Genomic DNA, 26,507 nt, shown 5'->3' on the forward strand with positions numbered 1-26,507 from the left:
ACCGCCCACCACGCCTCACGTCGCCAAACCACTGCCGCTCCTTTCGCCGCGACCAGCGACCTACGCACCGCCATGATGAACCTCTTCCGACTGCTGGGTAGGCCTCGCGACACCAAATGATGCTTTGAGTATGATGTGCTAACACGGCTTAGGGGATTTGTCCCACCTGCTATCCATCCTGATTCTGCTGCATAAGATGAAGGTGTCGAGCGTACGTCAATCTGAGTTGCACACGTAATGCGCCGCATATACTGACACAGCACAGAGCGCGTCTGGCATTTCGTTCAAGTCACAATTCCTCTATTTGATGGTCTATCTCACGCGTTACGTCGACCTGCTGTGGACCTTCTACGAACCCAAGTCGCTCTACAATACCATTTTCAAAATCATCTTCATCAGCACATCCGCCTACACCGTCTACCTCATGCTCAACGACTACAAGCCGACGCACGACCCCAATCTCGACACGTTCAAGGTGCAATATCTGCTGGGAGCGAGCGCGGTGTTGGCGATACTGTTTCCGTACAAATACACGTTCTCTGAGGTGGGTAGCAGCAGGACTTGTAATGGAAGAGGAAGGTGCTGACTGAAATAGATTCTCTGGGCTTTCTCCATCTGGCTGGAATCAGTCGCCATTCTGCCCCAGCTCTTCATGCTGCAAAGGACCGGCGAGGCGGAAACGATCACGACACATTACCTGTTCGCGCTGGGTGCGTACCGGGCGCTGTACATCCCCAATTGGATCTACCGCTACTTCTTCGAGGTGCCCAAGTTCTACGACCCGATCGCAGTGATTGCCGGCATCATCCAGACGATCCTGTACTCTGATTTCTTCTACATTTACTACACCAAGTACGTCCCCAACCGCCGTTGAAGGCGCATCAACATGCTAATTGAACATCCAGGGTTATCCAAGGCAAGAAGTTCAATCTGCCCGTATAGACCGCGCGCGCATGGACGCTGCTCCCTTCTGCTGTTGGCGGCCGAGTTCGGTCCTACTCTGCTTCGTATCTGGGCATGATTGTGTTAGGTGGGCGTTTTGTGGCATTTTTATGGAAGGAGGCAGCCTCTGATAGTTGGCTGGTTGGGCGTTGGACGAGTTGGACGACATCACACGACGGGTGGATGGGCATGTAGGAAGATACCTTGAAATGAATAGACGTGAGATGGTCAGAGGACTGTATGGAATATGCAAGCGATAAGGCTGAGACAGGAGAAAAGCAGTGCATGCATGTGCGCCACCGACTGCAGCCTCGAGGCATCAAGGGGAGCCGAATGCTTGCCTGGAGGCGCACTGCCAATCAGCGGACGCTAATTCGGCGGCCAGGACTCCGCACCATCCATGCATCTCGCAGCCGTCAGCCCTCTTACCTTTGATACTTTGTTATCCTAATAAACCCTTTTGCTATTTCTTCGTCCGCTCGCTGTTTTCACGTTGCCCATTCGCCTCGCCGACTTATCGCATTAGTCAGCGCGTTCACGTCCGCCCGTCGACGATTATCGCCTCCGCCTCAGTTATCGCCGTAAAGTGCGCGCCTCACACGACACCAAACATACGTCAGGGCCATTAGGGCTGCAGCGTGCGCACGCGAGGCTCCCTACCTACACACAACCACCGTCACACCCACAACCCACCAACCCGCCATGTTCTGCCTCCGCAGCTGGATCCCCGTCCTGTTCTTCTTGTAAGCACCCACCCACCCCCATCTCCCTCCCACTCCACGCGCATCCCCTCCCTAACACCTCCCCCACAGATTACGAACGCACGCCTCCCCCGTCTACCTCGTCCTCTTCATCTCAGCAACCTACTTCCTAAACCGGCCATGCGTGTACTGCTCGCTCCTCCTCTTCATCCTCGTCGTCGCCCTCTTCGACTTCCACACCCCGTGGTTCGATGCGCCGCTGTCCGATAGCGCGGAGCTGGCGCTGAATGGCACGGTTGCGGAGACGGCGGGTGTGCTGGCGCAGGCGGCGAATCATACGGCCAAGGCGGTGGTGAGGGGGGCGGTTGAGGGGGTTAGGGGGAGGGTGGGATTAGGACAGGGGAGTGAAGGGCAGGGTTATGAGTGGGTTAAGGGGTTGTTGGGGAAGAAGGAGTGGAGGATACAATGTTTGGATGTTTTGATTAGGGTTTGAATGGAGGGGGTGGATTGGGGATCTGGGGGTGCGGGTCTGCAATGTAGAGGAGTGCGAGGCGTTTGTGGCTGGTAGGCGTGGTGGAAAGGATACTATCGCATGGCTGGGCGTATACTGAAGCATTTGCAGGCGTCAATGGCATACCACTTTCAGGATTGATATTCATCAGCTTGTGCGTGATACACATGCTTCGAGCAGATGGAGAGAGGAGGGCACTGCAGACCTCGGGGGACAACGCGCTTCAACCATCACAACGCACACATAAAAGAACAGCAAGATGAAATGCCGTCCCAGCATCGTCGCATCTGCATCTAGATAAATGCACCCAAGACCCCGCGCAAAAGCCGAACGCAGGGATTCAGCCTAGGTGGGGCGCTTCGGCGTGCCGCACGCGCACCTTCCCCTCTAAGCCTACACGCATCATCTCATGCCAGTCCAATTGAAACATAGACACCCCTCTTTCCTCTTTTGCTCAAGCCTGTTCCCTTCACGTTCCCTGGCCGCCTCCCCCGCGGACCTTCACTCTGGCTACTCTACTGACTTCCGCGAGACTCTGCTCTCGACAATTGAGGTGTAGAGCTAATCCTTCGACGCGTCTGTATTCTGCTTTCTCTATCACGCAGTCTGCTCAACGCTACTTACTTTCACCGACCCACCTCACCCGCTCTAGAAGCTTCTCTTCTGCAGCTAGAGAGCTTGATTCTGCCCCACGCACCCAACTACGCCTAAGACCGAGGCTTGCCGTAGCAAACACAAACACGTTTGCAGCACAAAAGAGGTTCTGCCAGAGCGAAGTCACCAGCAGTTTCGTCAACATGGCTTCAGATCGCGATGTTCTCCCCGCGTGGTTAGTTAATCTCTCTTTCATATGGCTACGCTGACACATGCAGGGCCAAACCCTCGCACTACGCCCTCTCCCTCCACGACCTCGAATTCGGCGGCAAGTTTGCCTACAAGGGCACCGTCAACATCACCACCAGAATCACAAAGGACGATGGCTTCAGCACCCTCGTCCTCAACGCACATCAGCTCAAGCTCCAAACCGCCGAGTTGAAGGCCGGCGAGAAGACACTGTCAGCAAAGGACATCTCATACGATGAGAAGAGGCAACAGGTCACCCTCGATTTTGGCGAGAAGATCAGCTACACCGGCGAGGCTCAACTGGAGATCAAGTTCGAGGGCTTCGTCAACAACATCATGGCTGGCTTCTACCGCTCCAAGTACAAGCCCAAGGGCGACGTCCCCGCTTCCGTCGCAAAGGACGATGAGTTCCACTACATGTTCAGCACCCAATTCGAGGCCTGCGACGCCCGCCGCGCCTTCCCCTGCTTCGACGAGCCCAACCTGAAAGCCACCTTCGATGTCGAGCTCGAAGTGCCCAAGGACCAGGTCGCCCTCAGCAACATGCCCGAGAAGGAGATCAAGCCCAGCAAGCGGGACGGCTTCCACACTGTCGTCTTCGAGCGATCGCCCATCATGTCTACGTACCTGCTGGCGTGGGCGATTGGTGACTTTGAGTACGTCGAGGCTTTCACCGAGCGCAAGTACAACGGAAAGAACATTCCCGTCAGGGTCTACACTACCCGTGGTCTGAAGGAGCAGGGTCGTTTTGCTCTGGACAACTGCCACAAGATTGTCGACTACTTCTCCGAGGTCTTCCAGATTGATTACCCGCTTCCCAAGGTCGATCTTCTGGCTGTTCACGAGTTCTCACACGGAGCTATGGAGAACTGGGGTCTTATTACCTACAGGTGCGTCAAGTGCTTGAATAGGCTGGACTTTATGTTAACATACCTAGAACTACTGCCGTACTCTTCGATCCCGCTACATCTGCCGACAGCTACCGCAACAGGGTCGCTTACGTTGTTGCTCACGAACTTGCCCATCAGTGGTTCGGTAACCTGGTCACCATGGACTGGTGGAGCGAGCTCTGGCTCAACGAGGGTTTCGCGACATGGGTCGGATGGCTTGCAATTGATCATCTATACCCAGGTACGTCAAATCACCACTATGACAGGACTCTGCTAACTCCCACTAGAATGGAACGTCTGGGGACAGTTTGTCGTACGTCACAAATCTCGAGGTATCTACTACCAGCCTATTGACTATTTCTCTAGACTGAATCCGTCCAACAAGCTTTCGCCCTTGACGCGCTACGTACATCGCATCCCATTGAAGTACCCGTATACGACGGTCTCGAGGTCGACCAGATCTTTGACCATATCTCCTACCTCAAGGGTTCCTCAGTCATCCGCATGCTGAGCGCTCACCTTGGCGAGAAGGTCTTCCTGCAGGGCGTTGCCGACTATCTCAAGGCCCACCAGTACTCCAACGCCACTACCAACGACCTGTGGTCTGCCCTGAGCAAGGCGTCTGGTCAAAACGTCAACACCTTCATGGACCTCTGGGTTCGCAGGATCGGTTTCCCAGTCGTCACCGTAGCTGAAGAGCCCGGTCAGATTGGACTGCGTCAACAGCGCTTCCTCCTTGCGGGTAACGTCAAGCCCGAAGAGGATCAAACTACCTGGTGGATTCCGCTTGGCCTCCACTCTGGCGAGTCAGCTTCCAGCGCGTCTGTTCACGAGACCACTGCTATGACACAGAAGGAAGACACAATCCGCAACGTCAGCGACAGCTTCTACCTGCTCAACAAGGACCTCACTGGCTTCTATCGCACCAACTACCCTGCGGACCGCCTGAAGAAGCTCGGAGAGGACCGCGATCAGCTCACCGTGCAAGACAAGATTGGCCTCGTTGGTGACGCCTACGCCAACGCGGTGGCAGGTTACGGCTCCACCGCTGGTCTCCTCGCACTGGCAGAGCGCTTCCAGGACGAGTCTGACTACCTTGTATGGTCTCAGATTCTGACCAACATTGGCAACGTCCGCAGCGTCTTCTCCGGCAGTGAAGATATCAGCGAGGGACTGAGGAAGTACCACCTCAAGCTCATCACGCCAGCAGTCGAAAAGGTCGGCTGGGAGTTCAAGGATGGCGAGAACTACCTCGTCGGCCAACTTCGCGCCAGCCTCATCCTCTCCGCCGGCATCGTCGGCCACAAAGCCACCGTCGACGAGGCACTCAAGCGTTTCGACGCCTACATCAATGGAGACAGCAAGGCCATCCACCCCTCCCTCCGCCGCGCCGTCTTCGCCACCGCCATCAAGAACCGCGGCGAACCAGCCCTCAAAGCCGTCCAAAACGAGTACCTCCACACCACGTCCATTGACGGCAAAGAAATCTGCCTCGGCTCCCTCGGCCGCGTCCAAACCCCGGACCTCGCAAAGCAAGTCATGGACTTTGTCTTCTCCGACGCCGTCGCCATGCAAGACAAGCACAGCTCCACCATTGCCCTCGCCAACAACTCAAAGGTCCGCCCGGAGGTCTGGCACTACATTCGCGATAACTGGGACTCCAAGGTGCATCCTGCGCTTGCTGGTAACCCTGTTGTGCTGGAGAGGTTCCTCAGGTTTGGGTTGAATAAGTTTACGGATAGTAAGGTGGCGGATGAGATTCAGGAGTTCTTCAAGGGCAAGGATACTAGGGGGTATAATAAGGGGCTTGAGGTTGTGGATGATACGATTAGGAGTTATGCGGCTTATGCTGAGAGGGATGCGGGGGTTGTTAGGGAGTGGCTTGGTGCGAATGGGTATGCGTGACTTAGTGGGAAGATGTGATGCGCTTAGATATACATGAGAATATGGGACTCATGTGATATGATAGGATTCTATATGAATTGGAGATGTTAGATGTCACCTATACATGAGCATAACCACTCACAAAACGGCACTCGAAGCTTCGCCACCACAGTCCAAGTCCGGCGTCTTTCTAGGCGGGAAAGTTGCTTCCCACAGACGAGCGACGTCCAGGAGCAGACCTTCTTGGTACTTGGAGCCAATGAAGAGTAACCCGAACGGCCGCCCATTCCAATCAAGATACCCCAATGGAAGAGTCACCGAAGGATATCCTGTGAAAAGAGTGAGAAAAGCTCGCGAAGAGACATGGCACACACCTACTGGCTACAGCCAGCACGTCAGGTAGGCGGCTATCTGCTGGACCGATGATAACATCGACATGGTGCTCGCGCAGCATCTTATCGGTCGCATCATCAGCGGCCGATGCGGTCGCCTTCACATCCAGACGGTCATACTCTGCTTCTGTAAGCGAGTTCGCATCTTCCAGACTTTGAATAAGCTTGTCTTGTCTCGGAGAAACTAACGATAGCTGGCTTTAGCGGTGAACAGAAGATGAGAATGGCATTAACGGGCTGTCTTACAGGCTGGTAGTTCGATTTCGCAATGTTCTTCGTTGAACTCGATCAGTTCCGCAAGGGTCTTGACTTTAGGTGTGTCCAGGCCGTTTGTGTAGGCTTTGAAGAGGGTGGAGAAATCGTTTTCTGGGGATGTGCTTAGTGGGGGTTTCTTGTATATTTGGTGTTATTGAGCTGACTGATTGTGGACAAGACGTCGTTCATGCTTTCGTCTAATGTTGAGGCGGAGATCAGGTCGACGGGGCCGACGACGCGTTTGGCTAGGGTTGAGATCTTTTTGTAGGCTGCGAGTGTTTCTCGTATCTGCTCGCTGAGTAAGTTGCTTTCCTGTCTGGAAAAGAGGTAGACTTACGATCTGATCCAACGCTCCATGTTGCGGCTTCTGAACCTCTTCCGATAAACGCCAGTGCTTTGGATCCAAAGTCCCGAAAGAAATATCCTTCCACCCCCTCAAGACCCCAGTCCCATACCCTCTCTCAGGCACTCCCGGATGCGTCACATCCACAACAACATCCAGCAAACCAACAAGATCCTCCACACTCTTCGCCATAGGTCCAACACTATCCCTATTCTTCGAAAACGGAAACCCCCCGTGTTCCGATACTATACCGGGTGTAGTGCGGATACTGTACAAAGCAGCACGAATAGCTGGATTCGTGAGAGAACCGTTGAAGTCGGCACCGATGGAGAGGGGGGCGAAACCTGCGCTGACGGCTACGGCTGATCCTGTTGATGAGCCGGAGGGGTTCTGTGAGGGAGTGAGTATTGGGGTAGGGGGAGAGGGCGGAGAGGTTTTACTGAGTGGCCGTAGATACCGTCGTTGATGACACCTCCGCGTACGTAGGCGGATTGCGTTTGACCGCCGCGTGCAGACCAGCTGCCGCTCATAACGGACCCTCTGCAGAGGTTTATTAACAACGTTCCGCGTTTCCGTACTTTACTCACCTCCAGTTCCCGAATTGCTAGGGGAGTTAGTTCAGGATCTCGAGAAGACGAGCCAAAACGTACGGAGAGATTCGCCTTCCCCATCAATATCAATCCAGCACCCACCGCCATCCCAACAACCCTAGCAGTCTCTCTCGGCCTCGACCCCACAAACGCCCACCCACCATTCGTAGATTCAAGCCGGAACTCGCTCGACGTGTCCATAGCATCCTTTCAATCACGTCAGCGATTTCAGGAAGGACATTCATGTACACTCACCTTGACAATAAACGGTATACCATGCATCCCACTCCTCACAACCCCCCTCCTTCTTTCATCATCCAGCTCAGCCGCAATCGTCTCCAGATGTGGAAGCGGCGAAATCGATATCATAGCCTTGAGTCTGTCGTTGTGTTTGAGGATTTGGGTGTGGTATTGGCGTACGAGATCGAGGCTGGTGATTTGTCCGTCGCTTAGTAGACGCTGTAGCTCACTTGCTGTGATGGTCAACAGGTCGGGTTTCATGTTGGATTTAATTCGGACAACGTGAGTGCGAAGAGACTCCTCTCTGGATAGCAACAGAATTGAGGCGAATAAGACAGACTGAGGATCTGCACCGATGAGCTTATCGGTGGAGGAGCGGCTACTATCAAGGTACCTAGGGCGTGGACCCGTGGCTTCAGGGCAAAGGGTCGCCCTTACTCTAACCCCACGGAAGCTACGTTCAGTTGGCTTGACTAACTGTGTTAGCAAGTGATTGGGTTAGCATACCTGGGTAGAGATAAATGGCTGCTTCGCCTCGAGTGTCATCACTAAGATGAGATTCAACTAAACGATGAACACAATAAGAACTTTGACATCTACACGTGAGGACATACCACGTGGCAGATGAACAGGTACCCTGCAGAGTACAAGGAGAAGTGAACGTCATGTCAGCTGTCATGCCAGGTCAAAATAGACATCAAATCAATACAGTTTTCATGGTGATGGTTCAGGTGGTTATTCTTCGCTGACTATTCACTATCTATTTCCCTCTCTCTCAGAGAGAGGGGTAAAGAACAGAAAACGGACGGCTACTGCTAGGACAGCGGAGAAGTGGCACGATATGTCGATGGCGGAGTCAGCTTGAACTTACACGTGTAGGTTGAAGTCAGTTCCGTCTACCACCCAGGCTGCCACGTGGCAGCTTACACTGATCACCCCTCTCGATCACCATAGTTCTCCGATATACTTGTCCTGTCATCCCCCTTTTCCGGAGTTCCGATCACAGCTCCTCCAAATCCTCATCCCCCATGTCGAGGGCGGGGAAATCGCCGGCCTCGCAGCGTTCAGGTCGCACAAAGACGCCGTAATTGCTGGCGCACTCAAAGTATCGCTTGCCCTTGACGCTGCCATCGTTCTTGCCTGTCGGTTCGTCGAGGGTGACGCCAATCCAGACGCCTATACCCGGTATCTCAGGGACAAGGCCAATATAGGAGATGGTTCCCCGACGCGCATCTGACTCGGGTAGGAGGCGAACACGACCGTTTACAGAAAGGCCTAATAAGGGTTTTGCGTTAGTTGAATCGATTCGCTTCGCAAGTATACATGCGGTAAAGGAGACCAAAGTGTAAGTATGAATGCAGCCAGGATAATCGTACGAGATCAGCTCCGTTCGCTGTTCAGTGGAGCCCAACCTATCGGACCCTCGTATCCGTCCATGGTTTGGGCGTAGACAGGAGGTATACGCGAAAGCGAGCAAAAGAAGCAAACCTGTGCCCAGGCGGAACGGAACAGGTAAGTGGACAACAACGTCCCGACGGCCGGGCGGGCAGTTTGGCAACTAGCATCGCGTATGCGCGGAAACCCAAGATCATTGCACGCCTAATCTGTCCCTCATGCACACCGATCACATCTTACTCGAGATGTGGTGGCGACAGCGAGGCTCAAGCGGGGAAGGCGGCCTGATTGTTCGAGACAGATGCAGGCGCTGCCCAATGCAATGCTATAGCGAGGCAGTGATGCGCGAATATCGAGGCGTGGTGCGGCGTTGGATCCATCAACACAAATCTCCAACACATCCTTCGGGGATAATGGCATTCAGCGGAGTAAACGATGCGTAACGTGCTGATGTGTTTTGGAAAGCAAGGAAAAATGCGGGCCGCGCCATCCGAGGATCTGGTGCCCTAAACCACCCTGACGATCTCGCTCGGGCGAGCAGGAAGAGGGAGATTTCAGGAAATGGACCATGTCGTAGTCGAAGTGTATTACCGAGAGACTTGGTCGACGAATGAAGCTGGAGAATGGGGAGGATAATGAGGCTGGGTGGCAAGGAAGGCGTCGATCGCTTATTTTGAGAATTGAGTTTAGGGTTTCGGCGACTTGCACCCTTTGCCGCTGCCCGGTCCCTGCCAGAAACGGGTAACCTAGCGGAGCGACGACAGTCGTTGGAGGACGGCAACACTCGAAGCGATTTCCGAGTGTTAATCGGTTTACTATGGCATTTGCCTAACGGATGTGCTTCCAGCGCCATACGCTCGGCTGTGGAGGTCTGGGCCAAGGGTTGGATGCAGGGGGCCGGAAAGGGTAGTCGTGTATGACGGGTTTGGTCAGAGGATACTCGGTATGCGAGATTGCCTTGCCTGTCGCTCAGATGGCCTTGTCGGAGGGTAATGACAGGCTGAGACATAGTGAATCCTGTTATGATGAGGCGGCAACCTTGGAGGTATGCAGCAGTCCGGTTTGGGAAGAGTTTGAAGCATCTCCGGTTTGCACGTTGGAACGACATGGATGACTACAAGGCTGCAATGCGATGGTTGATGTCCGGGTTCCGGCGTTCGCTCTGCCGCGCAAACGTACGGCTCAACGGTGTGGGTGAAACATGCGGGAGATATACGGCTTACCTCGTTCCTCTACCTCCCGTTCTGAGGCGCGGATCTTTTGCTGCTCGATGCTGCCAGCATCGGGGTCAAAACGACCCAGCTTTTGCGCCTTCTTCCATGCAAGTACGCTGTCGGTCCGATGCTCGTACTCAGCAGCGGGCATTTCGTACTTCTCAACGGACGACAGGTCGGTGAAGTCCGTCCTCGCACCCGGCGGACGAGTGTCAACGACCTAGACGTGGCTGTCAGCTCGGGAGCATGTTTGCGAGGATTCATTTGCTCGGGGATGTCAGTTGAGATTGCTCTAGCAAGGTGGCCGGTACAAGGGGTGATTCATAAGGCCATGTAAGGCATTGGAGTAGGGCCGAAGCGCCGAAAAAGAAATGGCAAGACAGCAGCGAAAGGCTATCCGGTATTGCGAAAGTTTATGTCGTCGGTATTGAATGCCGAGTGCCAGCAGCGTCCCGGCGTGCCCAACGCTTGCAGACGATCTGGTAACTCAGATGAAACGAAGGATGGCTTCCGCGCGGATCGCGTGCCAAGGCGCAGCAATTGGGAAGAGAGGGGCAGTGCGGGGCATGCGAATATGCAGGCATGACCTGACTGGAGCGCGCAGCCTCAACGTCGGACCTGACAACGAATGGGGCAGTCGAGCAGAGCGACGCATGAAACTGCTAGGCGTGGGTGTAGAGTAGATACAAGGAAGTAGAGAGGCGAGCCGGGGTGGCAGAGATGTGGCAGCTCGCGAGAGGACGGCAGCGTCGACACAGCCAGGACAGGGCTGCGGCGGGCGTGCAATGAGAAAGCAGAAGAAGCACTTACGGTTATCTCCGCATACGGCTGCAGCGGAAAGGCAGCAAGACGCGTCTGTTCCTCGTCGGCGGCCGTGAGGGCGACGGCATCCTGAGAGCCCACGCGCAGCGACAGCTGTTGACTGCTGGCGGGCACACCGGTGATGGGCTCCAGGCGGGCCTTGAGCTGCGCAATGGACCACGACGGCGATATACGGCGCTCAGAGGACGAATTGGGAGAGCTAATGAGAAGCGGCACGTCTGCCGCGCTCTGGAGTGACATGGCGAGCGAGGGGCAGAGCCGAGGTGCACTAGAGGGGTAATGTATGTATATAGGAGGACTCTGCGCTGTTGGTGGTGGTGATGGTGTACGGTTGACAGGTGACCCGCTCCGTATGCGGGATGGTTACGAGTGGTGTAGGGCCGAAGAAAAGCATTGGAGAGGTTGCGCAGGGCCGTATCGAGTATCCTAAGCGATGCCAAGGCCGTGGTTGTCAACCACAGTGAATGTCTCAGGACACGGCGGACACGGCGAACCGCGACGAACGCCCACCACCCACGCACCCCACGCCTCGAACGATGTGAGATGCGTGGGACAGTATCTACCCACGCCGTGCGCTGGCATCGTTCGCGCGTGGGCGGTTATTTCTGATGATCTTCGTCGAGGGAAGGCCTGCTCCGGGTCGAGCTGCCTCATCCAACTAATGCAAAACCATGCGCTCGTCAGCCAAGACGTGGTGATTGCACTTGATCAGATGCAGATGTCGGTACTCGACGGCTGTCTGCGGGCGCCTGCCAGCACCCCATCATAGCAGCCAGCGTCAACGAGACAAGTCATTTCCTCCAATGCCTCCAATACCTCCAACTAACTCCAACTGGGTCCTTCACCGCTCTTGTATGCGATGTATGCAATGCACGCGTCTGTAAATATAGAGTGCTGCGCCTTATAGATTCATGTGTCCAGAGGCTGTGGCACCTGCAAGACAGCTGCAAGAGACAAAGCACCCCCCGAAGCGGCAGATAGAGGCGATAGAGGCAGACTCGACCAGACTGACCAGGGCTGCGGAAGTGCAGTTCGCATGCCGTCGGCGCGGTCAGATTGTGTGCTCGTCTGGTCTGTGGGGAGTCTTTTGATCCTTCAATCACTCAGCAGGCCGTGGGCGCCGCCGAGGAAAGGCCCTTTGCCCTAGCGCTGGCCAGCGCACGGGGATGGTTCATGGCTAATGCACCTGCATGTCGGCTCCCACTGGCCCAAGGGCCTGCTATATCCAACCTCATTCAAAACATCCATCCAGTTCGGCCTCTCCTCACCGCCTCATGCGCATCATCGCGCGCCCTGGTCCCGTGATGCAATCTGCCACGCCGATGACATGGCAGGGCGGCGCCTCCTCGTAGCAAAACACAACGTGGCTCGCGAACACGAAGACAACACAGCAGCACCGCCCCTCACGTGCGCGCACAACATCGTCGCATAAACACCAGCGGGCCAACATCGTGTCCATCGTGCTAATCGTGCTGCTCGTGTTGATGCCATGGCGCGCGCTAGACGTCACGCCCACGGCCGCCGGCAGTTCACCGCAGTTCACCGCTCCTCCTGCGCATGCTGCGACGCTGCTAGATCGCCGCCCACAGTGGGGTTCTTGACCGGACACATGAACGCAGGAATTGCACAGGTGGAGCCCGTCTTGAACGTTGTCGACGTTGGCGTGAACACATCACCACCTGCACCGCCTTAATGAAGTCAGCCGTTCGCAAGGCTTCGGTAGCGACGCTTCTGGCGTCAGATAGCCGGAGCAGGGCGAGCATGCTGCAGATCTTCCATGTCATCGCGCTTGTGCTCTTCCGAACCATCAGCGAATCCCTGAGACTGTTCACCGCTCATCATAATCCTTGATTCGTTGCCTCAAGCACTGAAAACACGCTCCAGCCGCTTCCTCGACGATCGTGAACGCGGCCCTGCTACCTGCAAACGCCGCAGCCCCGTCTTGGGCGCATTGAGGCCTGACGGAAAGGAGGGCAGCAAATGACGCCCAGTACACCACCAATATCAAACCGCAGTAATGCAAATGCACCGGAGTCGTCTCCCACGTCAAAGACTGCGAGTAGGTTGCTGATAGCTACCACCACATCGTGACCTCCGTGACCTCCCCAAGTGGGGGACACGTCATCGCAGTACTCACCACGCAAGAACGGGTGTCGTGCTTTTTGTGTCAAGCTAACGCTGCCAATTTGGCCTGTCCTTTTCTTTTTGGTCTCGCTAAAATCTCCGGCAGACATGCTTCCTTAGATCGGATCAGCTGTGGTACGCAAGTGGTCTGTGGGTCGTTAATGTGGCGCGCCGCCAGCACGAGTCGCCAAAGCGTTAAGCGCAGAGGTAGTGGGTGTCAAGTCAGAAACGCAAAGGGTACATCCTGATCCCAAGCCCCCGGATCCCTACCGCGGCGGACGATGAGGCGGCGCCAGCCCAGGGCTTCAAGGGATGCCTGCTATTAGTATTACAGTCGCACGCTAACTCTCTCTACTGACACATCCATGCTCACTCCCTCAGACCCTACCTACCTTTGCTCCTACCAGTCTGTATCCACCACTCCCCTACGCTACTCCTCTACCTTCTCGACCTGAAAAGTCAGTGGCTAAGCACGCCCGTCATTCATCAGACCGAGTGGTTGGCCTGTTTCACCCCCTGCTCCGAAAGCCCCGGCCCATAGCCCAAATAGCTCGAGTCGATCGACCACTTAGAGCGTGAATCATCCAAAGTACCTCGCAACTGGCTACTTGGGTCATCGTCGGCACATTTAGTCTATCCGAACCTCATCACCTTACCACTGCCCTCTCCTGTTCATCCTCATACACAGCTACCCATAACACGTTTCGCCTCCCTGTTGTTGTTTACCAACTTCACCTGCACATCAACACCCACCCGACTCGGATACAACCTCAGTTTCTGCCTTGCCTTTGCCCAACGCCACACCTGGGCTGATCAAACGACGGTTTCCTGTCAATCATCTGCGAGGCTACCTTACGACAACGCCCGACCTGATCGGTACACATTCAACTTATAGATAGCCATCTATCTGCTGTACTCCACACCTTACAGCCGCCTACCCCAACACCGCTACTGACTGACCGACTGTACACCTTTCGGCAACTTGAGCTTTCCAAGGACGCAGGTCTCTTGACAACTTTCTCCATTTTATGGGCTGGCTAGAAGCTAGTCCCTCACCGTCATCCTGGATATCAACCTCCTCCTCGAGCCTCGCGCTCGGGGCTCAGAGTCACCTGCGAGCAAGAAGAGCACCATATCAAATGTGTCCCACTCGACAGGAGCGACCCGAGGATACACAACCGCACCTTCAGCATACACACAGTCACCTTCGCAAAGAGCGTCGCCGGCGTATGCCTCTGGACCACCCGCGTACCCAGGCCCCCCGCACTACGCGCCAATGTCTGCATACCAACAGGCACCAACATCAGCACCCCAAGGACCCGGATCAATGCTAGGAGGACCTGTTCTACCTGCCATCTCCGAACTTCACCGCCACGCTGAACCCGCACCACTCCCACACTTTCGCCCGCTCTACTCCGGCCCACATGGACCTTCCCCACCCCGTCACCCGCAAAATACTAATGGCTCTCCCCCTTCAACACTCAAGCGACAGGCATCTCAAACCCCGCTCCCCGACGAAAGCCCGGCCAAGAAACAGTCCAAATGGACACCAGAGGAGGACAATCTGACCATCGAGCTGCGGGGTCAGGGAATGAAGTGGGACGACATTGCGAAACGACTACCCGGAAGAAGCTCCATTTCCTGCCGACTACGATACCAGAACTACCTCGAGAAGCGAGCCATTTGGGACGAGGAGAAGAAAAACAAGCTCGCAAGACTCTACGCTCGGTATGTACCACTCGACAAATCCGGATGGCCAGACTTCTCCATCTTGGTCATCCGTTCCTTCGTTTTGAGCCCACCTCTTTGGTTTCAGATCTACCCCAGCCCACTCTGCCGCACGCGTATGCGACGCATTTCCGCGCACTCTACCCAAAATCAATACTGACTCCTCTTAGATTCAAGGACCAAATGTGGCAGAAGGTCGCTACCGAGATGGGCATTCCCTGGCGGTCCGCCGAATCGATGCACTGGCAGCTGGGTGAGCAGGAGATGAGCGCGCGTGCGAATGCGCCGGTGTTTCAGCTCCACCCATCTGCAACCGGCACAGGCATGAGCTCGCCATCGCAAGTGCCCGTTATACCAGCCTCAGCCCCGCATGGCTTCACGCCTGCCAACGCCCCTCAACTGATGCCAAACCCGCCGCCGATGCCGCCGCAGCTGCATCAGGTGCCTCCGCCAATGCCTCAAGGTCCGATGCACGGCTACCACCAGCGGACCGACAGCGGTTCCAGCGCGGGCGGACGAAGGAGGAGGAACAGCTCATTCAGTCGCAGGCGCGCAGACCCTCGCAACCGGTCCAGCGTGCCCCCTCAACTAGGCCAACCTCTTCCCCAGATCCAACCCCAGTCGGAAGAAGACCTGATCAGCGGAGCCAGGACAGCACCTGTACCAGGCATGCAGTCGATTATCAAGCAAGAGGGCAGCATCCCCAGCTACATGGAGGCGTACCACCAGAGGAGAAGGGAAGAAGAGGCCGCAGGCCCGTCACGAGCAGAGCACCACACACGGAGTGAGGGCATGAGGAGTCCCGACCGCATGTCGCAGCGCAGCGGAACCGGCAGCATCAAGAGCATGAAGCGCGAGGAAAGCGACCGACCATCGCCACCCCAACCGTCGACACCTTACGAGCGACCCGCATCGGCAGTCGCATAGACACGTCTCGCACTCGCATTATTCAACGATTTCTTTACTTGTAGTAGATGGGATATAGACATATTTCGGGATGCATGCATACACAAACATTCGGGCAGGAACCGTAATGAAGCGTGGGTATACCCAGGGGTTTCGGCGCAAACAAAGAGAGAAGGGTTCAGGAGTCACACGGGGTATACCACGAAAGCTTAGAATTAGGGAACCGCGCTGCAGAGCCTGGATGAAGATCAACGCAGGGGCATTGTTCCGCACGACTGTGGCATTTAGCGTGGGTTGGTTGTCAACATCTTTTTTCGCATGGATATCAATCTTGTCTGGCATTCTGGTTTTTCTCGCATTTTGCTGAACATCATAGCGTTTGTTTCTCCCTCTAGACTCGCATTCTGTTCCATTATCATGGTTGTTTTTTCCATGAACCTGTTTGTCACAGCACTGTTTTAGTGTGGTTCATTCGCATTTCTCTATTCAATCATCTATCTCAACACAAGCACACCCAGCGGCATAGCGTGGCGAGGTTTTTTACACCGATATTTTCCCCCTCTTAGATGTTACGTGTCGAACTACGTGTTCAACCAGCTAGTTTACGGCCTCGAAGTGTATCAAAGACAACGTTGGAAAGACTTTTTTTCGCGCTCGCCACCTGTACCCTGCAAGCCAGCATGGCCAGCACATTGTCATAGTAGTAGCAAGATTATAATACAACATGAACCAAACGGTTCCGTTCATCTCCGAGAAGCAAAACCCGCCCTCCATCCCTCCATCCCTCCATCCCTCCCTAATTACGTTTCTTTCGGACCCTCCAAAGTTACCGTGTCCCTCAACATAGCAACAGGCCGTCCGGCATGACCCTGCACGTACGAGGTGTGTGGCGTGGCGGTGAACAGCAAACGAAATTCCCACCGCCGGGAAAACAACGTTCGTCTACCCCGGATCATCGTATGATGACGTAGCGGCCATGGGTGCCACACTTGCTCATGCCTGAGCAAAAGGTCGGTCAAACAGGTACCTACGTGGCCGACTCAGCGTGCGCGGAGCGCTGCGCTGTCACCGCTCCAGGGTGGTGTTCAGCAAAGCTTAGCTCCAGTCGGAAATTTTTCGCCTCCTGGGTGGGTGGGGGAAGGTGGTGGCTGTCTCACGCAGGTCTGTCTACTACAAGTTCGCCAGGAGGGTGTGGTAAAGGTGCGTTGTTCACGATCATCACGCCTGTCTCCACTAGCACAGCCTCGTAGCCTCACTTTTGGGCCACGCGATTGGGCAACACGAGGGCTGCTTTGCATGAACTTGTCTTTAGAACGGTTCGCTGTCCTTGCATGGCGCTGCAATGCGTAAGTGTGTATGCAAACTATTTTAGGGCTTGGGCTGCTGGGTGTCGTGTCATCGGTTCTGCTGTGCAGGCAAGAGGGTGTTGCGCCCCGCAAAAAGCAGGCGGCGCACGTGATTGGCGGGCTGGCGTGTTTGAGGATGCCGTAGGGCTGCGTGGCTGCTAATCGATAAGCCTGGCCAAATCCCATCATTGCCATGGTTGCCGCCTTTGCCTGCAGTTAGTTGCCAAAGCTAATCGGCCTCGAATTGGTGCCTTGGGCGTAAACCAAACTTTGTTGTGTGCGCGCGCGCGCGCTCTCCGCTCCCGTCCCACTCGGAGCACAAGGCTGAGATGGTGCTCGCACGTGCCCCAGCCTTCACGAACCGCTTTGAAACAGCCTAGTTCAACCCGCCCAAGGCACGCCCTCTCACCACCCAACCTGCCCAGTGCGTGCCTTTGCAGAAAAAAACCTTCCATGATGCTTCTAGAAGGCTACGCCTAGTCCAAAGTCTATGCCCATGACATATTCCCCTTGCCGTCGCCGTCACGCCCACCCACCTACCCGCCAGTTCGTTCGCGCCAATATCCACGACATCGCATTCAGGCAGATTGTGTCATTCATCTACGTGCCGTCAGGCGAGTCGGCATAAAAAACCAAAACACGGCGCAATGCCGAACTAAAGCCAAAGCAGCGTGACCTGGCGCATGGGACGACAAACTCGAACCATGCAACATGACACAAACGGAACGGTAATGGGCAGACGAACCAAGACGGCGACCATGGGACACCGCTCCTTACGTTACTTTTTTCCCCGGGGCTCGGCCATGCGACGCAATAGGTGTTCGCATGATCGGGGAACGGATGGGTGAACTATTGTCAAACGGCCGAGCCGCTCCTCGGCGCTGCTCGTGTTGCGGTGCATAAACAAATCACGGCGCAAAAGAGGTTATGCATGAACAGTGTCGTTATTCTCGCGGGCACTGACCGGCGATCGCAGCCCTTCGAGAAGCCTTCCCGATGCGGCATGGAGGGCATGGGTAGTCGAGGGCCAAATCTCCCACCTGTTCGCCAAACGCGAATCATGGGCGGCTGACATGCCACCACTCGCACACGACTGTGCACATGACGACACCCTTTCACTTGACACATACACAGATCCACCCCAGGGCCTGCCACCACCCATCCCTTTCTGCGTTCAGTGCACACCAGGAGTGTGCGGCTAGGAGTGCCTGGCGTCGCCTTACCCGCGCGAACCTTCTCATCGGCTTTGCCACATCGTACGATAATTATGACATGTTGGTTCACATATCGTTGTCGCAGGATTACAACCCTCCTGCATGCTGGTTCTCTGATCGTCCGGGATCGCTGCCTTAGGCCGAAACAACTGACAAGGGCGAGCATGGCAATTGAATGGGTCACTCGCAGGAGCGAGAGAAAAAACCGTTCCGTGACATGTGTGTGGGCCAGGCACGTCCGCCGCTTGCATCAGGGCTGTTCCATGGAAACAGTGTCGAGGGCGCTGTCCCTTACTTCTTGCTGCCCACGCGTTTGGCGGCGAACTGGCTCCGCGTTCCATGTCATGCGACATGGGGGCTGGTCCTGAAGCAGGCTAAGCCGTGCGGGCGGGAAGACCAAATCGAACGTCTCAAGAATGTTCTTTGCATCATCCCTCCCCACGTGCCATCTAATTTCGGCCTTTGGCTTGAGCTTGCGAGCAGCGCGCGAACAGATGAGATTAAGCCGATCGGAGCCTTCTCCGTCGCCCGCCATGCGCACATTGACATTGCGATGTGGTCATGTCGTTATTTTGGGGATCGGAACCTTTCGCTCAATGTCATCATCCCTCGACGAGACGAGGCAGCTGAACAGACCTCGGGCTGCTGAGACAGGCGTCGTCTGTTCGCGCAAAGCTGCATGGGGCTTTGACCAAAAGTAAAAAGAAAATCGGCTCACATCAGCTCATACAGCAAGCCACCAGCCAGCGCTCGTTCGCCTCCTGCGTCAAAGAAGCAGCCCAATGCAAATAAACGTGCAAATACTCGCCAATCCATACAAACCCAACAAGCAAGTATTGCACTACAGTAATGTACATGCAGTAGTTAGATCTATAGTTCCGTGGTTCAGCATCCGAAACCCACACATCGGCATCCGACACCAGATGCCCAACGGCTTTCCCACGGTGTATCCCGCAACCGCATTCCTCATCCGCAATGACAATGGAAATTATCACCGCCCGAAATCGCGATTCCATGACGATCGCAAACCTGAGACATAGCGCCCAAGTGGGACGACGTGACACTCCGCACACCGCAGAATTTCGGTGCGATTTCTCGAGTCAGCCAAAGGGAAAGGACAGACGAATGCGAGATTAGTGGCGCCGATCGAATAGTTCACGCCCTGTTCACCCAGACATGCTCGCCCGCCCCTCCATCCCCCCAAAGGAGAAAATGAACGAACCGCATGCCCGCTAATGGAACCACCAAGACTAAACAAGACCGAGTTTGCTTTTGCTTCTTTGACAAAGCACGCGACAGGCGAAGGGACTACACGATTCATGTTTTAAATCTTTCGGGCACGCCTGTCTGCTGGTTTACTAAGGTAGACAGCAAACCTTGGTCCTTCGAACCTCGGGCGCTTCTCCATCGCGCAATTCGCTTCGGCATTCAAAGCCGACCGCGACCGCACGAGTTTGGTATTTTGGCGTCGATTTTCGCCGGTCCCACACCGTTCCTGTGTCGAGAATCGCGACTTGCACTAGGTTAATCCCTCGTCACGAGCAGCACTGAGGAAACATGATGAGACGACCAGGAATCAGCGCATCACTTCACCCACTCATTAAATCTGGAGTAGATTCCAGATTGGCAGGAATGGGATGCCTTAAGAAATCTGGTGCAGCTGTTTTGGGTTGTACCCATACCCCGCTTACTTAACAGAGTCCTAGGAATTAAGGCACTCCGAACTTCTGCGACAAGTGACAGATGGATCTGTGTGTGACTGGCCTATGGCACGACAGCGGACGAGGCGCATGTGAGGCTGAACACAATATCATGTGATTGTGATTGTTTTAGGTCTGCCGATTGGTTGTCGGTTGCGCGTTTGGAGATTGTTTTGAAACGTGGTGTCTTGAGGTTAACATTTCGACGAGACCAAAGCTTAGTGGGGTTGATGACGGTAGCTGACGGTAGCTGACGGTAGTTGGTGGGGTGATGATGATGGAAAGAGATGGCAGGATGGTGGTGATAGCTACGACCCAAACTGCCAAACACGACACAGATGCCATGGAGGCCTCGGGCTGGTCTGGCCAAGGTGTTGCAGCTGAATGCGAATTGCGCAAAGGAGCGGTGTCACGGACATTTCTTCCACACCTTCAATCTCTGTCGACGTTGCTGGTTCGAGGCGAGGTAACGGCGAACTAGGCTTGCATCTTTTACTAACATCTAACATCGTTGCCCTTGCATTGCTCCTCCACCGTCTAGAACGGCATGAAACTCCATGGTGTCTTTCGTTACCGGCCGAGATATTTCCTCTCCGGTTAGCAATGAAAACGCAAATACTCTCTACTGTTAGCGAGATAAGTAGTGCAAGGTACCACACCCGTGGTCGTGTGTATCCATCTTCACCGGACGTCACAAAGTCGTTTAGTTTGAAGTTCGGATCAAGGCTGGTGGCGGCGCAAGGGTCTAGTCGGGACTGACTACACTACTACAGTGTTCTACACCGCTCCACACCGCTACAACAACAACAACTCGACTATACCAAGGCGAGAACTGGGCGAGAACTGTTTGTTGGATAAGTGGCTTTGCTGTAGGTTTCCGGTATGTATCCTCCACCGGATTGTGGCAATGTACATTATCTCGGAGGCTGCGAAATCTTATTTTGGAGATGCAGATGGCAGATGGATGTTTTTACACCGCTTCTCACCGCTGGATATCGCCATGGAGAGGCTGTGTAGGAGTAGTGTATGCAGGTGGAGATTACGGTAGTGGTAATGGTAGTGGTACTGTATCTTGAATGCAGGTCTCGGTACTTCTATCATGGTAGCCGTAATGTACGAGGTGTAGGGGAGGCATGCATCTGAACTATCCATGAACGTTTCGCTTGTGGACTACACTACACTGTGTCCAGGGTGGATGGAGAGTGAGATGGAGATAGGCAAGGTGGAGGGCGTACAACACATGGCTGGCACACCGCTTCCACACGCAGTTGGAGTTAGGTTTGAACGTGGCGAATATGTGTTTCGATGAGATTCTATGCGTTACTGTGGATGTAGGAAGTTAGGCCGTAGAGGCAGTGATGACAACGCGTGATAAACTGGCATAGGTGTACCGCGTAGTCTCGCTACGCGTACTGTCATGTTCTACTTCATCATGATGTCTCCAAGAACTAAATCCATGAACATCAGTTCTGAAGTGGGTTTCTCCTCGTTCTCGTGTGCTAATTCCACATGCAGCGATAGGTAAGTACCTCAAAATGAGGCTGAAAGCTGATCACTTGCTCACGGTGTGACACGAAGTGCAATGGAACCCACATAGATGCATGGCAATATACACCTCGGGGAAAGATGACAGCCAGTCAATCTTGTGTAACAACTGGCTGATTGGGTGACATGACTTCGGCATACAAGCCGCAGGCTGAGTGATACAAGACGCCGATGGAGACGTAGATGCAGTGATAGATGCAGCTGCAAGATGTACGGAATAGACCTGATGAATGTAACGATGGGAGAGCCACATTAACGATATGAGTGTATGAGAACGAGGCTGAGGATGTTGGAGTGACTGGGGGAATGCCGACGTAGATTGCCGTCGAGATACCGAAGTGTCACTCCAACTCCACTGATATTGGTCGCGGTGTCTCTGCCAGATGAGAGTGACTGAGACTGGTGACGTAGGAGCCAGTCGATGGAAACACTTCTCCTTCACCACGCAACACGTACTTTTCATGCCTCCATCTAATGTACTCCAAGTTATGAAAGCCCAAATTCCGTGCCCTCGAGATCTTTTGCAACGTCAGTATGCAGTCCGTCACTGTCACGTCGTTGTACCACAACTCGCATCTATCCATCATCCGACACCTTTCCCTACTCATACTGATCTCCCTAACCATGCCTACCCGCGCAACGGCAGCTCGCAGCACACCAAACCACCAAAAACAAAGCAAGAGAACCCGGCAGATGAGCGGTGAACCTGCGTTCTCTTCTCTCATCTGGAACGATAGATTGGCAGTACGGGAAGCCACAGTAAACAGTCCCGGGACTCCTTCCGCGGAAGCAAATAATTCCGAATCGAGCGAACACGCATAATCAGATCCGTTGACGCACCGAGTGGACATGCAAAGACAAATCGACACATGTCATCATTCACATCCCTGACCATATCTCGACGCGTACTCGTACGAAGGCCCCATCCAGATCTAGAAGCGATCACCTACACATGCGATATAGTATCTACTCATCGTAGGCAACCGCGCTTCACCCGCTTCACCCGCTTGTCACAAACCCTCACGCTCACAATAACCCCGGCGCTTAATCGCTCGAAAGTATCGCCGGACCAAAACATCTGCAGCATGCGCCCCACCCACACCATCTCCACCATGGCGCGAACACGTCGACAAGCGCGAACATGCAGGGAAAGGAACAGAAGAAGATAGAAGACCATCAAGGTTCTTTTGCATTTTGAGGCCAAAAAAGAAGCTTCGTAAATTCCTTGCTGCATGTAACGCTGACCGCTACATGAGATCGAATTCCGCACTCTCTCTTTTCACACATCTACACCGCTACTGATTCAAACATTGTATGCAATAGTCCAACAAAACAGCGATGTGGCGAATTATCGTTCCATCATCATCATTCCGCCTCTTCGACATGCAGTTCCCTCGCCTGAGCGAAGAACACACGAGCCGTCCCGCTGCCGATGTTCTTGATACTATAAGTATTGCCTATTGTGATTGACCACTCGTTAGCTGCGTGTGCTTTTGGACCAATGAGAGCGCGAGAAAGGGGTGCGAGCAAGGAAACAGCGGCAAAGTGAGCGCCACGCGAAGCGATGGTTGGATGACAGCCTCGAGGGCGGGGGAATTTGCGAAAAGAAAAGAAAAGACCGGGGTTGGAGAGCGCAAGCGGATCGGAGAGGCGCCGGTCTGTTGTGTCGCTGTGTTTGTGGCGCGCCGTAACCGCGCTCTTCTCTCTCTCTTTGCCTGATGGCTTAGAGCAAGTATGGGAACCGCCACAAGAGCAAGCGAACGACAATGTTGTGCACCGTCGGTTGGGCGAGGCTTTAGCGTCAATGGTTACACAGCATGCTGCCGTCAGCGCCACGCCCATGCGGGTGACGAGAATCGGGTTCGCTTCGCCAGTGTGCTCGCTTGCCCTGGTTGCTTGTCGCGACGCGCCCCTGGTCCCCCCCAATTGTCGTGCCATGTTGCAGAGCAGGAACGTACAACGCGGGCCATGCAAGTGTGGTGTGAGATGGGGATATGCAAACACCCGGATGGCGTCGAGCATAATGCAACGGCTGTCGTACAGAGACGGGGGAAAGTAAGGGAAGGCAGATGGGGGGTTTGTTGTAGCGAGTGCATGCAATGGAAGGAAGTGAAGGAGCACGGCGACAGGTCTGCTCATGCTGCCGTGCATCTTCGAGAATGGGCTGAAGTGACAGAGAATAATGATGAGAAAGAACGTACCTCGAGGGACTTGCCAAACACCTTGCTTGTGGACTGTGAACTCGTTCTCATGCACACGTACTTCCACAGTACCAGACTGTACGTTGAAGATCATGTGCATGTACCGTGAGTTCTTCGTGCGCTTCATCTGATCCGGACCGAGTTCGATGAGACCCCAGTTGAAGAAGTTGCCGATGGATCCAATCTTTGCGTATTTGAAGCCGCCATCTCCGACGGCTACGGGCTCGACACCCCTTTCGTTCCATGCGATGGCTGTGATATGGTTAGTGACACTTGATCGTTCTTGAGGTTTGAGGCCACTTACTGTCTTCGATGATGTCGTTGGAGGGAACCTCACCAACAGTGTCAAAACCTCTAAAGTTGCCAACAAGAGTGCCTTGCTCTTCCCAGGGGTCGAGCTCGATTTCCTCTTCTTCGACAACAGTGAGCGCCCTCTTTTTGCTCTTGTAGCTGGACTTCTTGGTGGGTCTCCTCTCTTCCTCTACTGCTTGACTCTTCACAATCGACGACATGCTGCCATCGGGATCGTACGAGATGTGGTCGTTCTTCCAGAAGTCGATGGGCGCAACGCGATGTCTGCCTGTCCGTCCTATGCGAGCGACATTGTCGGGATCCATCTCGCGGAATACGGAAAGATGTCGTCCCCGTCCGAAGCGTGAGCCAGCTGATGTCGCAGATATTTGGTCGATATCCTTTCTGCTGAGAGGATTTCCGTACGCATCTACCAGCTTACCGGCCTCCTCGCTCTCCGCCTGTGGAGTCTTGGATTTCGATACTCCATTGGACCTTGGCTCTGCACTTGCCGATTTCGCTTTGGACTCTGCGTTTGCTTTCGGTCTGCCTACAGGTTTCGCGGGCTTTGTGAATTCTGCATTGGGCTTCGCTGGTTTGGCTGATGCTGATGCCGATGCCGATGCTGATGCTGAAGATGTTGCTTTGTCGCCATTTGGCTGCGCTTTAGCTGGCCGTCCGCGCTTCTTTTGTGCAGGCGCTTCCTCGACTTGTTCCGACTGATCTACTGGGTCGTCGGCCGGCGCTTCAACGATACTGTCGTCCTGTTCCCCATTTGGCTGCGCTTTCGCGGGTCGGCCGCGCTTCTTCGGTGCAGGAGCTTCCTCGACCTGTTCCGATTGATCTACTGAGTCGTCGACCGGGGCTTCGACGATGCTGTTCTCTTGTTCGCTAACCGGTTGTACCTTGGGTGGCCGTCCCCGTCGTTTCGGCGCAACGGGTGCTTCCTCAACCTGCTCAGATTGATCTATCGAATCATCCACGGGTGCCTCCAGTTCGCTGACGTCGGAGACACGTTGTGAGCGTCGGCGCTCGGCAGGCGCAGTCTTCTTGCTCTTCTGTGACTCCGAAGTTTGCGCTGCGGTAGGGCGGCCCCGTTTGCGCGGCTTCTCTGCTGGTTCCTGCTCCCCTTCTGAAACCTCCACAACATCGCTCTTGCGTTTCCTACCCCTCTTGGCCTTCTCTTTCGGTGGTTCTGGAACAATTTCAGACTCCTCCTCACGATCCAGCTCCTCAAGGTCCTCAACAATTTGGTCATCGGCCATGCTCTCTTCGCCTCCGATTTGCGCAACGAAACTCTCCTCAGCGGCTATTCCCAATTCATTGGCTGTGATTTCTTCCTGCACAATACTCTCTTCAAAGATCGCGCTCTCTGCCGGGCCCGGCGATTCTTCTTCCGGGATATCGTACACGTCTGATCGCTTTCCTCGTCGCGCACCTGATCCGCTTAGAGCTGGCGTCTCTTGTAGGCTTGATTCGTCCTGTTCAAAGTCGAGGCGTCGCGCAATCGGCTGTGCGGAGTCGCGGATGGGGCTGGATGGCGGAGGAGAGCTTCCCCTCGGCGCCATGGAGGACTGCCGTCGCGGCGAAGATCCGAGGTTGGTCTTCTTGGGTGATCGCGATCGGGGCGGAGGGAGGAGCGTTCGGTTGTTGCGCAAGATCTGGTGGGATGTGGTGAGTTCTGGCATTGAACCTGTCGGGCCTGTCAGTGACATCCCTCGCGATTGCGTCGATATCTGCGCACTCTCTTGTATCTCCATCGAGCCTGATCCTGTCGCATCATTCCCTTGTTTGGGTGGGGACCTCTCTGGCGACGAGAAGATGCCGGAAATCGGTTCGAGGCCATGTTCGTCGTACACGCCTTTGTCTGCGAGTGTGATGCCGGTCTTCCTGCGCAATGTTAGTTATTGATGCGCGTAAACAATAACTATCTGCCTACCTTCCCTGAACGCCAACGTTGTAGTAATTGTTTTCGCGCGCTTCGCGTTTCTTTGTGGGCGCCATCTTCAGAGTCTTGTCCGCAAGGAATGAATGCGCGTGTTGGTGCGGGCGACGCGTCGGTGGTGTCGCGGTTGAATCGCGAGGGCGCTGTCGATAAGTTGTTTGGGTTTAGGCGGGATGTAAACTAACCGTTAACGGCGGGAAGGCACAGGGTCTTGGCGCCTTCCCCTCCAACTCCAACCCACCCATCGCCATCACACAAGTCATCACGAGATGTACTACAGCGTCTATGTTCACTTCTTAGTCTAATGCAATATGCTCCTTGTGTCTTTGACATGTCACTGTCAGGAGTTCAGTTGCCAAGTGTGACATCACGGAGCCACCCAAGAGTACATGCATGGCAGCATCCCACCCACCGTGACAAACTAGTTTAGCGCACATCCATCACGGTGCATGAAAACGGCGCAGTATAAGTTGAGGAGCCCACCC

The 26,507-nt window shown here is 54.7% G+C and overlaps 6 protein-coding genes across 6 annotated transcripts; 3 read left to right on the forward strand and 3 right to left on the reverse strand.

The window, feature by feature from the left end:
• Positions 1-196: 196 nt before the first annotated feature.
• Positions 197-942, forward strand: J4E84_002192 (uncharacterized protein; the record flags this gene model as incomplete). Its single annotated transcript, XM_049384820.1, has 4 exons — positions 197-211; positions 266-544; positions 596-852; positions 906-942. 4 exons carry the CDS (start codon positions 197-199, stop codon positions 940-942), a joined length of 588 nt encoding a protein of 195 aa, XP_049246843.1.
• Positions 943-1,644: 702 nt separating this feature from the next.
• J4E84_002193 (uncharacterized protein) lies at positions 1,645-5,792 on the forward strand (the record flags this gene model as incomplete). Its single annotated transcript, XM_049384821.1, has 6 exons — positions 1,645-1,685; positions 1,755-2,096; positions 3,027-3,887; positions 3,935-4,128; positions 4,175-4,200; positions 4,254-5,792. 6 exons carry the CDS (start codon positions 1,645-1,647, stop codon positions 5,790-5,792), a joined length of 3,003 nt encoding a protein of 1,000 aa, XP_049246844.1.
• Positions 5,793-5,909: 117 nt separating this feature from the next.
• J4E84_002194 (uncharacterized protein) lies at positions 5,910-7,291 on the reverse strand (the record flags this gene model as incomplete). Its single annotated transcript, XM_049384822.1, has 6 exons — positions 5,910-6,100; positions 6,150-6,347; positions 6,410-6,529; positions 6,583-6,730; positions 6,756-7,151; positions 7,202-7,291. 6 exons carry the CDS (start codon positions 7,289-7,291, stop codon positions 5,910-5,912), a joined length of 1,143 nt encoding a protein of 380 aa, XP_049246845.1.
• A 1,300-nt stretch (positions 7,292-8,591) lies between these two features.
• On the reverse strand, positions 8,592-11,262 carry J4E84_002195 (uncharacterized protein; the record flags this gene model as incomplete). The annotated part of the gene is made up of 3 exons (XM_049384823.1): positions 8,592-8,866; positions 10,210-10,420; positions 11,011-11,262. The coding sequence occupies 3 exons, from the start codon at positions 11,260-11,262 to the stop codon at positions 8,592-8,594; spliced, it is 738 nt and encodes a 245-aa protein (XP_049246846.1).
• Positions 11,263-14,422: 3,160 nt separating this feature from the next.
• Positions 14,423-15,801, forward strand: J4E84_002196 (uncharacterized protein; the record flags this gene model as incomplete). The annotated part of the gene is made up of 2 exons (XM_049384824.1): positions 14,423-14,874; positions 15,045-15,801. The coding sequence occupies 2 exons, from the start codon at positions 14,423-14,425 to the stop codon at positions 15,799-15,801; spliced, it is 1,209 nt and encodes a 402-aa protein (XP_049246847.1).
• A 7,610-nt stretch (positions 15,802-23,411) lies between these two features.
• On the reverse strand, positions 23,412-26,081 carry J4E84_002197 (uncharacterized protein; the record flags this gene model as incomplete). The annotated part of the gene is made up of 4 exons (XM_049384825.1): positions 23,412-23,497; positions 23,787-24,038; positions 24,091-25,967; positions 26,017-26,081. The coding sequence occupies 4 exons, from the start codon at positions 26,079-26,081 to the stop codon at positions 23,412-23,414; spliced, it is 2,280 nt and encodes a 759-aa protein (XP_049246848.1).
• Positions 26,082-26,507: the final 426 nt, after the last annotated feature.

This window comes from Alternaria hordeiaustralica (genome assembly GCF_023758085.1).
Source record: "Alternaria hordeiaustralica strain BMP 2776 chromosome Unknown scaffold_3, whole genome shotgun sequence".
Classification (NCBI taxonomy): Eukaryota; Fungi; Ascomycota; class Dothideomycetes; order Pleosporales; family Pleosporaceae; genus Alternaria; species Alternaria hordeiaustralica.